This window comes from Peromyscus leucopus, chromosome 23, assembly GCF_004664715.2.
Source record: "Peromyscus leucopus breed LL Stock chromosome 23, UCI_PerLeu_2.1, whole genome shotgun sequence".
In the NCBI taxonomy this organism is placed as follows: domain Eukaryota; kingdom Metazoa; phylum Chordata; class Mammalia; order Rodentia; family Cricetidae; genus Peromyscus; species Peromyscus leucopus.
Window position 1 is genome coordinate 34,522,379 of NC_051082.1, and position 16,261 is coordinate 34,538,639.

The following is a 16,261-nucleotide window of genomic DNA, read 5'->3' on the forward strand; positions in this document are numbered from 1 at the left end:
CCGTTTGTACTGTCTTCATGAGGCCTTTGCCCTGATGTGTAACCTGTCTAAAGGCGTCCTTCCCTTCCTCCAGCACCAACGGAGCCCTGGAGCGGGACACCTTGGCCCTCGGAGCGCTGTTCTTGGAGTACGTGGACTTGACCCGCATGCTCTTAGAAGCTGAAAATGACAAAGAAGTTGAAATTCTTAAAGACATCCGAGCGCATTTTAGCGCCATGGTTGCCAACTTGATTCAATGTGTCCCAGGTAATCCATCATTTCCAGCTACCTTTGGGCTGGGGAAAGTGTTTGCCTTCCTTGTGACTGCTCTTTCCTGATTCCTGACGGGCTGCAGACAGGCCTAAGGGGGTTTCTTTGTTTATTCTGAGACACTGAAAATACCCGTGAGACAAGGTCACCTCAACCTAGCGGAGTCACCAGGGAACCGTCGGAATCACGTTTGTTATTGGGCATGTCACTTCTGTCTTGGCTTTGGTCCTGGTCCCCAAATGAACTGACAGTGTTTTGACGGAAGGAATTCAGAGGAAGCCTTCCCACAAGCTTCACTTTCTCCTGTTGCCTGTGTTAACCTGACTCCAGCCCCTTCCTTCAATCAGAACATAACTAGGATTCTGTAGCACGGAATACCTTTTATATTTGGTTTATCCGTTACGTCAGGCGAAGGCTAGCTCGCAGGACACAGAGATGTTTTTATTCTGATAGAGGCATGTGAAACAAAGTAGATGGTTGACTTGGTATAAAAGTTACTCAGATTGTAAATTTTGGATATAAGTATAAAAACAACTCAGCTAGCCAGGCGGTGGCGGCGCACGCCTTTAATCCCAGCACTCGGGAGACAGAGATTCATCTGGATCTCTGTGAGTTCGAGGCCAGCCTGGTCTACAGAGCGAGATCCAGGAAAGGTGCAAAGCTACACAGAGAAACCCTGTCTCAAAACTACCCCCCCACACACAAAAAAAAACCTCAGCTAATGTGTCTTTTGTTGTTTTGATGTTGTTATTAACTGTATTGGTCCACCACATCTTTAAGGGCCTTAAACTACAATTTAAACTTAACTTCTTCAGTAATGTGAAATACATGTTTTTGAAATAGCATATATTATATTCCACTATGTTCTCCCTAATAACAGGGAGCGGTGATCACAAAAATTCATTCTATATACACAAAAGTTAAGTGGAAAGATCAGTTACAGCAGTGGTTCTCAACCTGTGGGTCATGGCCGCTTTGGGGTCAAGTATCGGATATCTTGTATATTTGATATAATCGTTATGATTCATAACAGTAGCAAAATTACAGTTATGAATGGAGTAGCAACCAAAAGATTTTACAGTTGGGGGTCAGCACAGCGTGAGGAACTGTACTAAAGGGTCACAGTGCATGAACTATGAGCCAAAGGCTGAGGGGCCCCCAGCTGGATCAGGCCCTCTGAATAGGTGAGACAGTTGATGGGCTTGATCTGTTTGGGAGGCAAGTAGGCAGTGGGACCGAGTCCTGTGCTCATTGCATGAGTTGGCTGTCTGAAACCTGGAACTTATGCAGGGACGCTTGGCTCAGTCTGGGAGGAGGGGACTGGATCTGCCTGGACTGAGTCTACCAGGTTGATCACAGTCCTCAGGGGAGGATTTGCTCTGGAGGAGGTGGGAATGGGGGATAGGCTGGGGGTAAGTGGAGGGGTGGGAGGTGGGAGAACAGGGGAACCCGTGGCTGATATGTAGAACTGAATGGTATTGTAAAAGAAAAGAAAAGAAAAAAAGAAAAAGAAAAGAAAAGGGTCACAGTGTTAGGAAGGCTGAGGACCACTGCGTTAGGGTGTCTGCAGGTCCCCGTGTCTGTCTCTCCTCCTACTTTGAGTGTGAAGGGTACACACAGAAAGGAGGCTTGTGTTGAATGTGTTTAAAAAGCCAAGCTTCTGCAGCTGAGGATCACGGGAGTGAGGGGGCTGGTGGTGTCACTCACCGGGAGAGCGTGTGCTGAGCATGCGCAAAGTTCTAGAGCATGCACAAAGCCCCAGGTTCTAGCCCCAGCTGACTTACAGGAATAGTCAGTCCTCGGGGGATGGAGAGATTGGATCAGTACTGCTCTGGCAAAGGACCCAAGTTTGGTCCCCAGCCCCTGTATCAGGCAGCTCCCCTCCACGTGGACTCCAGTTTTAGATGATCCAACACTTTCTTCTGGCCTCTGTGGGCACCTGCGCTCATGTGCAGCTGCCTACCCATGGAAAAACATACATACACACAATTTAAATCTTTTTTAAAAAGCTTTAGGGAAAGTGGCACTTTTTCCTTCCCCCACAACTTGAGCATGATGTTCAATGGTGCTAGTTCCGTCTAACGGACCCTGGTTCTGTGTTGCTCTCTCTAGTTCACCACAGGAGATTCCTCTTCCCCCAGCAAAGCCTGAGGCACCACCTCTTCATCTTGTTCAGCCAGTGGGCGGGCCCCTTCAGCATCATGTTTACACCTCTGGATCGGTACAGTGACCGAAACCACCAGATCACGAGATACCAGTACTGTGCCTTAAAGGTTGGTTCACAGCATCACGGGTCTCCTTTTTTAAGCCAGCAGCCATGCCTTAAAAGTAGCTATAATAGTCAATATTATACAATAGCATAAACGTACAGATATAATAAAAATGGACGCATGCACACAGGTGGGCTCACAATTGCAAAATGTTGTCAAGTTACTGCTTTTATCCAGTGTTTCCTCTGTGTGAACAGAACAGTTTTGCCTATTTACCCCTGAGGTTACTAAATGTTACTGATTAACTTCCAACCTAAGAGGGGGAAAAACATAATCAACCAGCAGTACCACCACCTGAGGACCAAGTGTTGGAATATGTTAGCCTGTGGAGGGTGGCGGTCTTGCAGCCTAGCGCCCTTGAGAGGAGTGACCGTCAGCTGTCATTGTAACCGCATCAGCTGGCGTCTGCACCGCGCGTTATCGGCTGATGATTATGTACAACTCACGGGGTGCCTAGACATGGTTGCCCTGACAGTCAGTTGTCCTGCCAAGCAGGACAGATTAGTCAAAATCTCCTCTTCTTACTCTTACCATCCCCTACTGTCCTCCCCTAAAGGATCTAAAGTTTATGTTCTCGATTTTTTTTTTAACTTTGGATCAAGGATGACAAGCATTTTAGTACTATGCAAAATACAAGCAGCTAGCTTTACCTTATAAGCAGAATTAACTAACTTGAAACAACTAAAGGAAATTTGATTTGAGTTGTTGTAAAATAGTCATTTTGTTTTATTCTTTCTTTACAACATGCATTATAACCACAAATGCATACATCCATGAAGCTATAGCTTTTTAACTTTTGTTTTTAAAATTGAAATCTGGTGGAGGAATTTCTATTGACTCTGCTAAGGCATACTTTCAAAACCCTGGAGGAACAGCTGTTAACTAAAGAGCTGCCATCAGTCCAGGCCTGGTGGTGCACGCCTGGGATCCCAGCATTGGGGCAGCCGAGGCAGGAGGATTGCAAGGTCAAGGCTAACCTGGGCTAAACAGTGAGACTTTCTGAGATAAAATAAAGGCAGCCCCCAGATCTGCCCGCCGAGTTCTTTGAAGCCGGCTGGGTACTGGCTCTGTTTGGTGCTCCGGGTTCCGTCTCAAGGTGTCACCGTTTCTAATTCCAGGCCATGTCAGCAGTGCTATGCTGTGGCCCTGTTTTTGACAATGTCGGCCTCTCTCCGGATGGCTATCTGTATAAGTGGCTGGACAATATTCTGGCCTGTCAGGATTTACGAGTAAGTATGAGTCAGAAATATATTGCTTTTCAGCATTGTTTGCCGTTCTTCGCAGGTTGAGTTTCCGCAACGTAAGCATGGTGCACACAGCCCCTTCCCCCACAGCTGCATGAGTTCGGATGTGTACTTATGTACATTGTGCTGTGACATGCCAGGCCCAAAAGTACAGCATTGTTTACCCAAACTGACCACAAACCGAGTCATAAAGTTAGTCCAGAAACAGTTCACATAATTTGAATACAAACTACATTCTTTAGTCTTGGTATCATTAAACTAGTAATGAGTAATTAAATATAATTAAAATGTACTCCCCGGAAGCTGGAGACAGACGGTTCTGCACTGAACAGGGCTGGCTGTTCTTGCAGAGGACCTGACTTGAGTCCCCACGGCCCACATTGGGCAGCTCACCGCCACCTGGAACTCCACGGAATCCAGTGTCCTCCTCTTGACCTTCTCCATCACCCATATGCATGTACACAAACGCACAGAGAGACAGACACACATATAACTGAAAATTAATCTTTTAAAAAATACATACTTCCAGATAGCCAGTAAGTCAAAGTAAATAACCGTGACAACTAGAAAGCCTCTTTAAGTGAAACATAATGAAAATATTAAGTTAGTGATTTGTAAATAAAGCCTTCCTTGAAATGAAATGTATTAAAAAATATAAATGTATAAAGGACTGGTAACCTGTGACCTGTTTATCAAAAAAAAATTAGTAAAAGAAATAACCAACTCAGAAAAAAAAAAGGACAGAAATTAACTAGGGGAAATTTTTAATAATAATGAACATTGCATTAGTAACTTTTCCATTCCTGTGACAAAATGCCAAACAGAAACACTTTAAGGAAGAAAAAGAAATTATTTTAGTCTGTCCTGTGGGAAAAGCATGGCCACCAGAGTGACTCTGTCACAAGTATGGCACTAAGACTATTCCCGTGACATAGACCTGGAGGCAGGCAGAGAGAGCCAGACAAAAATCGGGATTAGGTATAACCTTCAAAGACCCACCCCTAGCAATGGACTTCTGCCGGCCAGGCCCCACCTCCTAAAAGCTCCCCAGCCTCAAAATAGTCCTCCCAGCTGGAGCATTCAAAACATGAGCCTGTGGGGGCATTTCAAACTCAGACTATTGATATAACAAATACATAAGCCAGGTCCTTCCATTTTGACCTGGTTGCAACTGCTAAGATGACTTCAGAAAGAGGCAGGCAGTATTCCCTTCTGAGGGGAATGGAGTCTCCACCGTGGCAGTCTGTGTTACCTTCCCGGAGCAGGATGGAGTCTGCATCCTGGCGGGCATCGCTCCATTGCGCCCCCTTAAGGAAGAGTGTGTGGAATAAAGATCACCCCAAACAGTGCTCTGACCCCCTTCTGTTCAGGTATATTAACCACAGTCGATCATAGGTGTTGCCCTGGACTGTTTTCTCACGAGCCAGGAATACCCGACTTGTTCCGTGTCCCCAGGTTCATCAGCTCGGCTGTGAAGTTGTCATCTTGCTACTGGAACTTAATCCTGACCAAATAAACCTTTTCAACTGGGCCATCGACCGATGCTACACAGGTTCCTACCAGCTTGCGTCCGGCTGCTTCAAAGCCATAGCGACCGTGTGTGGAAACAGGTACGAACTGTCAGAATTAGTGGTTAGTGGCAATCGTGGTGACGCTTGCTCTCCACGATGTGAGGAACGGCTGACTGACGCTGGGTAATTATCTTCAGAGTGGATCCTGTGAGAGCCCAGAAGTTTCCATGATATCGCTAATTCCATTTGATCAGGAGATGGTTCTCACAGTGTTTGAAGGCCCAGACAGTCACAGTGAAGTGTGAGATCAGAACTTGAAAATAACGTAGACGATACACTGAAGGAATTAAAGGGATGTGGACAAGTGTCCTGATCATGTTAACTGTGAGCCCATTAACCAGCTGCCCACCAAATCAAACCCAGGAAACACAGAGCTGTTCAAATCCCCTCTGCTCAAAACTTCAGAAAGAAATCGGAAAGGAGTGGTACCTGAGAGTCTGAATATTACACTTATTTGGAAGCATGCTGATTTGAACCCAGGGCCTCAAGCACGCTAACAATGCCCTCCACCACTGAGCCACACACCAACCCAAAGAGTATGCTTCTAAAACCACCGTCCTTATTATATAACAAGCGAGTCCATGAAGCTGTTGGGCACGGCATCTTAGTAAGCGTGATGAAGCCATAGCTAGTTAAGCTCCCCAAGCTGTATAAACTAAGAGAGAGCATACGATTGAGGAAAGGGGAGAGACTAGAATACAGTTGGGGTTTACACTCCAAAAGCTTCCTCTAGAGACTGATGCTGCACCTCCACAGTTAAGAGCATGTACTAGCGTTGCAGACAACCCGAATCCAGTAAGAGCGCCCACGTCATGGAGTTCACAGCCTTCTGTAACTCCAGCTCCAAGTGATCGGATGCTTCTGAGCTTCTTGGGCACTTGAATATGATTTACTTACATGCACTCAGATACACATAAAAATCCACAAATAAAGGAGTCTATCCAAAAAAGACAGGGCAGTGTCAGTTCAAAGGACCCAAGTCAATGCGCCGCCCTAGCCTTTTTGGTTGGGTTTTTTTGTTTGTTTGTTTTTTGTTTTTTGAGACAGGGTTTCTCTGTGTAGCTTTGTGCGTTTCCTGGAACTCACTTGGTAGCCCAGGCTGGCCTCAAACTCACAGAGATCCACCTGCCTCTGCCTCCCAAGTGCTGGGATTAAAGATGTGCTCCACCCTAGACTTTTGAGAGGCGCGGTCTGTCTAGCGTACCAGCCAGTCCGTCTTATCACTATGCCGTGTGTTTTACTATTTTTTCCCAGGAACTATCCCTTTGACATAGTGACCCTGCTGAACCTTGTTCTCTTCAAGGCCTCTGACACCAACAGAGAGATTTACGAAGTCTCCATGCAGCTCATGCAGGCATGTATCATTCACCCGTGTGCAAAAGTTCCATCCTTGAGCTCAGAACACATTTATTTGTTTCTGTGTGTCATGTGAAGAGTGAGGAATCATGCATACCGTGTTTTCCAGACACAGCGGTTAACTGATTCTGTATGAAGATAAATCTATTTGTCACGCACGGTACTACCAACCTTGGTTAAATGTAAATATTCCTGAGGTGCGCAGCTCACAGCTTGTTTCTTAACTCCTCATAGATCCTTGAAGCAAAGCTGTTTGTGCACTCCAAGAAAGTAGCCGAGCAAAGACCTGGCAGCATTCTGTATGGAACGCACGGGCCGCTGCCTCCTCTCTACAGCGTGTCTCTAGCCCTCCTGTCCCGTGAACTGGCCCGGATGTACCCGGAGCTCACTCTTCCCCTCTTCTCAGGTACCGTCCGGTCTCAGCCGTGACCTATGTCCCCGTGTCTCCCGCTCTAAGCAGTTTTCCGTTTTTGCGCCTATTGTAGTTTTAGTGTCAGACGTCGGTGCTGAATTTGTGGGTCAGAATTGCTAAGGGCTCAACCTAGCTACTACAGAAGCAAATTCAAGAGTGTTTTATGTGTATGGGTGTTTGCCTGACGGTGTGTCTCTGCACCATGTGAGTGTAGTGCTGATGGAGGCCAGAAGAGGGCGTCAGATCCCCTGGGACCGGAGTTACAAACAGTTACGAGCTGCCCTGTGGGATGCTGGGACTTAAACCCAGGTCCTCTGGAAGAGCAGACAGTACACTTAACCACTGAGCCATCTCTCCAGCCCCCTCAAGAAATTTTTTTTTTGTTTTGTTTTGGTTTTTTGAGACACGGTTTCTCTGTATAATAGTCCTGGCAGTACTGGAACTCACTTTGTAGACCAGGCTGGCCTCAAACTCATGAGATCTGCCTGCCTCTGCCTCCCAAGTGCTAGGATTGAAGGCATGTGCCACCACCACCCAGCTCAAGAAATAATGTTATTGGTTAAAGCAATGTAGCCATAAATATGTACTTGACAAATGCAAAAGATTCTTAGGTCAGTAAACATACATATATATAGCATATATTATATATGTATGTATATATAGTATAGTATGTATATCCCATAGAAATTATATTATATGGAAAATATACTTAAAATAACTCTTAATTACTTACTTAATTGATAATGATATTAGATATCATATAGTCTTATTATATTTTATATTATTATAGTGATATTTTAAAAAATAACTTGTCCCAGCAATTGTCAGAAATAACTTTTGTAAGAATTGGGTCTGAAAAGGTGCTTTTGCTGCCTAAATTCATGTGACACCTTACCAAGAGGCAGACTCTGTCCCAGAATGTACCTCATCTTCCACCTGCACCCCAAGTGCCTTAGCCCCAATACTCCTCAGCCACCCCTGCCTCTGCCCACCTTACCCTTACCCAACTTGGCCTCTGCACTGCGGTTCTTCAGCTACACAACAACCACATCTGTGCGGCATTTCCCACTCACGCATCTCTGCGCAAGTGTACTGAAATAATTGATAATAACAATGGCTTGCATGTATTGGGTACCTACAGTGTGCTAGGCTCTCTGCTGGACCCCTCATGTGCATCATGATTATTGAACCGGAAGAACCAGAAAGACCTTCCAGACAGGCTGATGTCTGAGCTGCAGTTAGAAAGAAGAAAGTTACCAGGCAGACGGGCAGGTGGATAACATGTGACTTGGTTTAGAGCAGTGGTTATCAACCTGTGGGTTGTGACCCCTTTGGAGGTTGAACAACCTTTTCATGGGTTGCCTAAGATCATCAGAAAACACAGATATTTACATTACAATTCATAACAGTAGCAAAATTACAGATATGAAGTAGCAAGTAATGTAATGTTATGGTTGGGGTCAGCACAATGTGAAGAACTGTGTTAAAGGGTCACAGCATCAGGAAGGTTGAGAACCACTGTCCTAGAGGAACAGAGCAGCGCAGTGTCCTGGGAAATTATATAGAGGTCAGTGTGACTACATCAGACGTGGCCATGGATGTGCAGAAAAGCCACCTGTTTCCTGTATGTTCTCCTTGACCCCTTTCAGAGCCTGTGAGGAAAGGGGCATCTCAGAAAGCTGCTAGGGCTTTGAAAATCATCGACAAATCCCACAAAGACACTGAACTGGAAGCCATGATGTACAGAGGACCTAGTGCAGCCCCATGCCCAGGCCCTGTTTGAGCTTTGCTGGTGCTGGTTTAGAGGACCTTGCTGTCCTGGGGTCCTGCATCCCTTCTGGCTCTTGCGCTCTTCCCGCCTCCTCTTCTGAAGGTTCTCTGAGCTCCGAGGGGAGGGATTTGATGGAGACCTCCCATTTAGTGTTCCAAGGTCACGTGTGTCTGTATTTACTCCTGTCCACCACAGGAGGAAGCTTCTCTTAGGATGGCTAAACAAGCCACTCATTTATGAGTATAGCAGAAGATCATTAGAAGTCATTTTATCACTACATTTTTTTTTCTTTTCCTTTTTTTTTTTTTAGACCATTATTATTTGGTTTTACCCTACATCTCTGGAACTAGAACCTATCTAATCTCAGGTTCTTGGTCACCCAGGCAGTACTGGGCATGGGATCCATCTCGTGGAGCAAGCCTAAGGCCAAATCAGTTATTGGTTGGTTGGTCGCTCCCTCCCACAAGCTTTGTGCCACTATTGCCCTGGCATATCGTGCAGTCAGGACACCACTGTAGACACAGGGTTTGTGGCTGGCCTGGTGCTTATGTTTTACTTTTTATAGTGTGCAGATGTTCCAGAGATCCTGGACATAGGGGTGAAGGCTTTACTTTGGCACTGGCTCGACATCTCCACCCATCTTCAATGAACTGTATAGGTGTTGTCCTCAGGAGTGGGGCCTTGATGTCTGTTTGTGGAGAGCAACCTATAGTCTTGGCAACAGCCTGGGCTGTTTGGGGATTCTCATGGGGCCCCTTTGGCCAACAACTCAATTAGATGTAACCTAATCCCAGTACTGGGAGTTTCATTTGGTGACAACTGGGACCCTGTCTTCCCTATGATTTAACTATTTTGTTTCAATTGCCTTCAGATGTGTACAGATTTTAGTAGGTTTCTACTGTACTAGATTTCCGTGTTTTTATGAGACTCCTGAGTGTGTGAACAAGTGCATCTCTGATCCTTGTGACTTTTCTCAGGCTCTTGTCCTTCCGTTGGTTTGTCCTGCCCAACTTCAGTGTGATCGATTTTGTTTTATATTACTGTATTTCATTTTGTTATATTTTTCAAATGAATGAATGAATGAATGAAAACCTACCCACTAAGGTAAAGGTCAACAACGGAACTGTCATTTATACCTGCTGAGAGAGGGAAAATCTGTTTTCTCCTATAGAGTGACCCTGGCTATATCAACCACTCCAGGACAGGCCTCATGTTCAGGAGTAGTTGATCAACATATAATGGACTCCACAGGGTGTGTGTGTGTGTGTGTGTGTGTGTGTGTGTGTGTGTGTGTGTGTATGTATGTATTTAGTTACAGCAGTTTGGTGTTTTGTTTTTTGAAGGAGAATGTGGTTTTATTTTGTTTTCTTGGTTTGGGGGATTATTGTTGTAGTGGGTTTTTGGTGTGTTTTGTTTTGTTTTGAGAAGGAATTTAAAGCTGGTTGGATAGTGAGGGGGAAGGATCTGGAGGTCTTGGGTGTGTAGGCAGACTTTCTCTGTCCCACAGTCAGCTCTGTCCTGCCAGCAGGCTCCCCAAATAACCACACAGAGACTTGTTAATAATTATAAATGCTGGGTCCATAGCTTAGACTTGTTTTTAACTAGCTCTTACCATTTAGGCCATATTTCTTATCTACCCTCTGCCATGTGGCCGTACCTTCTTTCAGTGTAGCAAGTACATCTTGCTTCTCCCCACATCTCCTCAGGACCCCCAGACTCCGCCCTTCTTCTTCCTAGCATCCTCTTAGTTTGATTCTCCCACCTAACCTTATCCTGCCTAGCTTTAGGCCAGTCAGCTTCTTCATTAAACCTATCACAGTGACATATATTCACACGGTATAAGGAAGTATTCCACATGGGTGAGGAGAATATGATAAAATATATTTAAATTTAAAAATTGTTTTAAATAATAATAAAAGAAAAAAGAAAAACAACAGAATGGAGGCTATAATCACTGACTGACATAAAGCTGTAACTGTGCTCAGGGCCAGGGACCATAGCTCGCAGAGTCAAGTGTAGCACTTGGTGGCCCTCCTGCATGGTTGGCCATTGCCAAAAAGACACCATACGTGATTTTATCGCTCGTGGGGCTTCCCATCTCTCTTTATAACAACTAATTCGCGTGGGAGACACTTTGTAAGTCACAAGGTTAGAAAGAACGACCTTGCCAGGAGGCAGGCTCTGTGCTGAGACTGCCCTGGAGTGTGCTGGGGTCTCCATCCCTAGAAGCTGTGCGTAGGGGGTGGCTCTTCCTTTCCTGAGCAGGGATGGAAGAGCAGAGAGGTCACCTAAGTGGCTGAGTCACACAGCCACCCCCGCAGCCAGTATATGGCGGAGATGGGATTCACCACATGTCCCGATGACCCATCCCCAGGTCCTTATTCTGTACACTTTGTTACTCCCTTTCCACTAACAGTGTGTTTGAACTTGTGAGGCTTCCTACCAGCCTGCCCTGCCCCTGAGACACTTTCCTGTACACAGGGGTTGGGGTGAGTATTACCTTTGTGATACTGCGATCCCGGATAGCTATTACATACGGTAATCCTCTTCGTGAGTGCAAACTGCTGCTGGACCAGTACGCTGGTGCTCCTGTTGAGTTTGTTTTGGAGAGTAATGTGTAACTCTCCTTTGCCCTGTCTCTTCAGAGGTGAGCCAGAGATTCCCCACGACACACCCAAATGGACGACAGATCATGCTCACCTACCTGCTGCCATGGCTACACAACATTGAACTGGTGGACAGCCGACTCCTACTCCCAGGGTCAAGTCCCAGCAGCCCTGAGGACGAGGTCAAGGACCGGGAAGGAGAAGTGACCACCTCTCATGGGCTAAAAGGGAACGGCTGGGGTTCTCCAGAGGCCACGTCACTGGTCCTGAATAACCTCATGTACATGACAGCCAAGGTAACTCAATTAGCACAATTCCACCAGTAGAGGCCACGTCACTGGTCCTGAATAACCTCATGTACATGACAGCCAAGGTAACTCAATTAGCACGATTCCACCAGTAGCAAAGCCCTGGCCTCATAAGACCTTTGCCACAAACCCAACAAAATGACATTTACCAGTACACTGAATGCCCTTGAACTCACTACTTACAAATATTTACAATGCCAGACATGGAGAGTCTAGAGGGCAAGACCATCCTCAGCTACATAGTGAGTTTGAGGCCAGCCTGGGCTACATGAGACCCTGTTTTAAAAAAAGAAAAAGGGGTTTATGATGTTGCTAGGATAAACTTCCTGTTTTTTCAGTATTTAGTAGAGAAAGATAATACTGCATTCATGTAGCACACTCCTGGTTCAGTTGCGCCCGCAGAGGACCTGAATTCTATTCCTATTTTCTAGTCTGATAATTTTGTGAGTTAAAAATCATTGTGTAAGTAGGTAAGTGTGTGTTCAGAGAGCTGGTAAACCTGGCCACCATCATTTGCTTTAAAAAATAAGAAAATAAAAATAATGTGTTTGGTGCATTTAAAAATGGTTATGGAAGCCAGGCAATGGTGGTGCATACCTTTAATCCCAGCACTTGGGAGGCAGAGGCAGGCAGATCTCTGTGAGTTCATGGCCAGTCTGGTCTACAGAGAGAGTTCCAGGACAGCTAGAGCTGTTACACACACACACACACACACACACACACACACACACACACACACACTTTTTTTTAATTAAAAAAGTGTTATGATGAGAACTGGGGATGTCTCTTGGAGTAGAACTCTTGTATTATATGCAAAAAGCCCAGGGTTCACATGCCCAGCACTGCAATTAAAGAATGGAGGGGTTGTGATGCAAATTTTAGATAGACAGATACATAAATACATAGATAGATGCATAGATAAACAGATGGTAGGTAGGTAGGTAGGCAGGCAGACAGACAGACAGACAGACAGATAGATAGATAGATATCACATGTTTTGGGGGAAATGGCCTATCATTTTAAAAAATGCTTATGTAGGTACTTCATGTAACAGATCTATGTATTATAAATTGCTCTCCACCCCAAAAAATGGTATTTTTTTATTGAATGTTCATTTTCCCCTCCTAATGATTTTTACTAACCATAACCTTCAAACCAACTTGCGTTCTGCACACACTCATGCTGGCTGCTTTCTCTTGTTTGTGTTAGTATGGCGATGAAGTCCCAGGACCAGAAATGGAAAATGCTTGGAATGCGCTGGCCAACAACGAGAAATGGAGTAACAACCTGAGAATCACGCTCCAGTTCCTCATCAGTCTGTGTGGGGTCAGCAGCGACACTGTCCTCCTGCCCTATGTAAGTCACATCCAGAAGTGTCCTTTCCTGCTAGGGCTCCCCCTGCTATTTGTAACTCATATTCTTGGATCCTGCTACAACAGAGGTCTGCTTTCCAAATCCTGCAGATCCCCTGAAGGGGCTCATCCAGGTGATACACAAAAGCTCTTTCTTCCTTTCTTCTAACTCGGGCTTCAGGTGCTACTGTCAGAGGCACCTGTCACCCCTCGGATTAAGTTACAGGATACAGGCATCTGTGAACTAAGGATGATTTTTCTGACAGTTATCAAAGCTTCCTTTATAAACAGCACCAATACAAAAGAAGCTAAATGTAAAAGATCACATCATTACTAACAAAAAAATTCTTCTGGTTTGCATCTTGACATTATTGAAACAAAATTAAAAGACAGCAGACCTGGGGTCTTCTTCTTCCTCTTCTTCTTCTCCCTCTCCTTTTTCTTCTTCTTTTAAGATTTATTTAGGGGTTGGAGGTTTAGCTCAGTGGTAGAGCGCTTGCCTAGCAAGCACAAGGCCCTTCATTTGGTCCTCAGCTCCAGGAAAAAAATAAAAGAAAGAAAGATTTATTTATTTTTATTTTAGGTGGATGAGAGTTTACCTGCATGCATGTATGTGCACAGTGTGCATGCAGTACTCATGGAGGCCAGAAGAGGGCACTGAATCCCCTAGAACTGGAGTTACAGATGGTTGTGAGCCACTATGTGGGTGCTGGGAATTGAGCTCTGATCTTCCCCAAAAGCATCCAGTGCTCTTAAACAATGAGCCCTCTCTCCAGCCCCAGCTAGATTTGTCTTTCCAATAGTAGGTGATGGGAGAGAAAACAAAGCAGAGATATCGTTATGGTTTATTCTGTTTGTACTCGAGGGTGGTGGATCAGCTGACTGACGTCAGTTTCTCACAGACTCACTTGGCCTCTCTGTGTGTTTTGTTTCTGACTCCCTGTTGTTCTGAGCTGCTTTGGCCCTGCTGCAGCACATGGCTGTAGGGGTTAGATATTGGGGCCTGCACTTAGATGACACATTAATGCTGTTGTTTTTAAAACCTGAGACTTCACAGACGAAGGAGATGGGAGGTGTCCGGGTTACTGTTCTACTGCTGTGAAGAGACGGCATGACCAGGGCAACTCTCATAAAAGAAAGCATTTAATCGGGGACTTGCTTACAGTTTCAGAGGGTTAGCCCGTGATCATCACGGCAGGAAGTAGACCGATGTGGTGCTGGAGCAGTAGCTGAGAGCTTTACAACCGGATCCACAGGCAGAGGGAAGAAAAGGGGGAGACGCGGTCCTGGCGTGGGCTGTTGAAACCTCAAAGCCCACCCCCAGTGACACACCTCCTCCAACGAGTCCACACCTCCTAATCCTTCCCAAACAGTTCCACCAATGGGGACCAAACATTCAAACATATGAGGCTATGGTTCTCATCCAAACCACCACAGGAGGAGACTGTACTCCATTTTTAATTTTTTTTTTTTTTTTTTTTTAAAAAGCAGTGATTTTCCCAGAGTGGACACAATAAAATCATTTTTGTCATAGAAGTACCTTATGCCACCAGATGCCAGTGAAATCTTGCAATGTTTTTGGCTTAAATTGACTTAGTTCACCTTAAAAGTAATGGTTTAAAAATTGAGCTACTCATGAACATACCTGTGTAATGGATAGCGGAATTTCCCCAAGTTCCTGCCCCGAGAAAATTCCTCCCACAGTCCTGGAAAGACACTGAGGGACACCTATGTATACTACACCCTTTGGTCTGTAAACTTTATTCCTCTAGGACAGAATTCTGTCTACACAGCTTCAGCCCATCCTCACACTCAGCTCCTCTCTGTGCCCAGTTTCTCTGCCCTCATAGTTTTAGGAAGCTCCTGTGCTTTTGACCTCATCTTTGTCCTCTGTTCCTTCCTCCTCCATCTCTATCCTGACTTCTTGCCCCTGGCCCTGATAAACTCTACAAGAGATCTGCTTTACCTTCTACAGAACCTCTGTCTTCCTCTCCTCTCTCTGGCCACGGTTCTGTCTCTCCCTCTGGAATTCCTCCAGTCCTTACTGCACCTGGTTATGTAAAAAACCTACTGTCCTCAGTCAATCTCCCTGCCGTGCCCCCAGGCATGGAGGAAGGGGATGGTCTGCGCTTCATTTGCACAGGAAACAAAGCTGTGCATTTATCTAGGAGCCTGCTGGTCTCCTAGGCCCAGCGGGGGAGTTTGTACCTAGTGGAACAGTGTCTGAGAAGCTTACCTGTTTGCCAAAATGGTCTATAGTATTTGGACACACAAGAATTTCATAGCTGAAGACAGCTGGACATATTAAAAACTGGATGCTTTAATATCCAGCTTAATCTCTGTAATATATTCTTGCGGCCTGCAGAACCTGTGTAGTGAGGTTTTAACCCCAACACTAAGATCACCCCAGGATAGCAAAGGTTAGTTGTCAGACTAACAGTGCCAGATGACAGTGTGTGCCGAGATGAGTGAGTCTCCAGGCCAGAGCTCTGATGGCAAATATATCCTCCTTTATCTTCTTCTTCCTAGATCAAAAAGGTGGCAATATACTTGTGCCGGAACAACACCATCCAGACAATGGAAGAACTTCTCTTTGAGCTGCAGCAGACGGAGCCGGTGAACCCCATCGTCCAGCACTGTGACAATCCACCTTTCTATCGATTCACAGCCAGCAGCAAGGCCTCAGCCGCTGCTTCAGGTAGGGACAGGCCACCTGGGCTCACATCTGGTCAGGCAGCGCACTGAACAGGTTTGAGCGGGTCTTACTATTCATTTTCCTGGCAATGTGTTTATCTAAGAGATGCCTTAAGAATAGCTGCTCTCTGAAGGCCGGGCGGCAGTGGCGCACGCCTTTAATCCCAGGGAGAGCCATACGGATCTCTGTGAGTTCGAGGCCAGCCTGGTCTACAGCGAGAGATCCAGGACAGGCACCAAAACTACACAGTGAAACCCTGTCTCGAAAAAAAAAAAAAAAAATTACCTTTAAACACTGTGTATAAAGGACACATAAAACAGAATTGAATTTCGTGCTTAGATTTGTGTCTCATCCCTAAGACAGTTCCATCATACGTACACAAACACCCCCAAATCCAAAAGAGCTAAAATCAGAAACATTCCTGACC

The 16,261-nt window shown here is 45.5% G+C and overlaps 1 protein-coding gene across 1 annotated transcript in view; it reads left to right on the forward strand.

Moving 5' to 3' along the window:
• Fry (FRY microtubule binding protein) overlaps window positions 1-16,261 on the forward strand; it is a 254,501-nt gene that overhangs the window by 156,090 nt on the left and 82,150 nt on the right. The window contains 9 exon segments of the mRNA XM_028878084.2: window positions 74-246; window positions 2,362-2,522; window positions 3,638-3,748; window positions 5,219-5,373; window positions 6,589-6,688; window positions 6,925-7,096; window positions 11,519-11,775; window positions 12,997-13,143; window positions 15,669-15,837. Of these exon segments, the coding sequence (XP_028733917.1) occupies window positions 74-246; window positions 2,362-2,522; window positions 3,638-3,748; window positions 5,219-5,373; window positions 6,589-6,688; window positions 6,925-7,096; window positions 11,519-11,775; window positions 12,997-13,143; window positions 15,669-15,837 (1,445 nt within the window).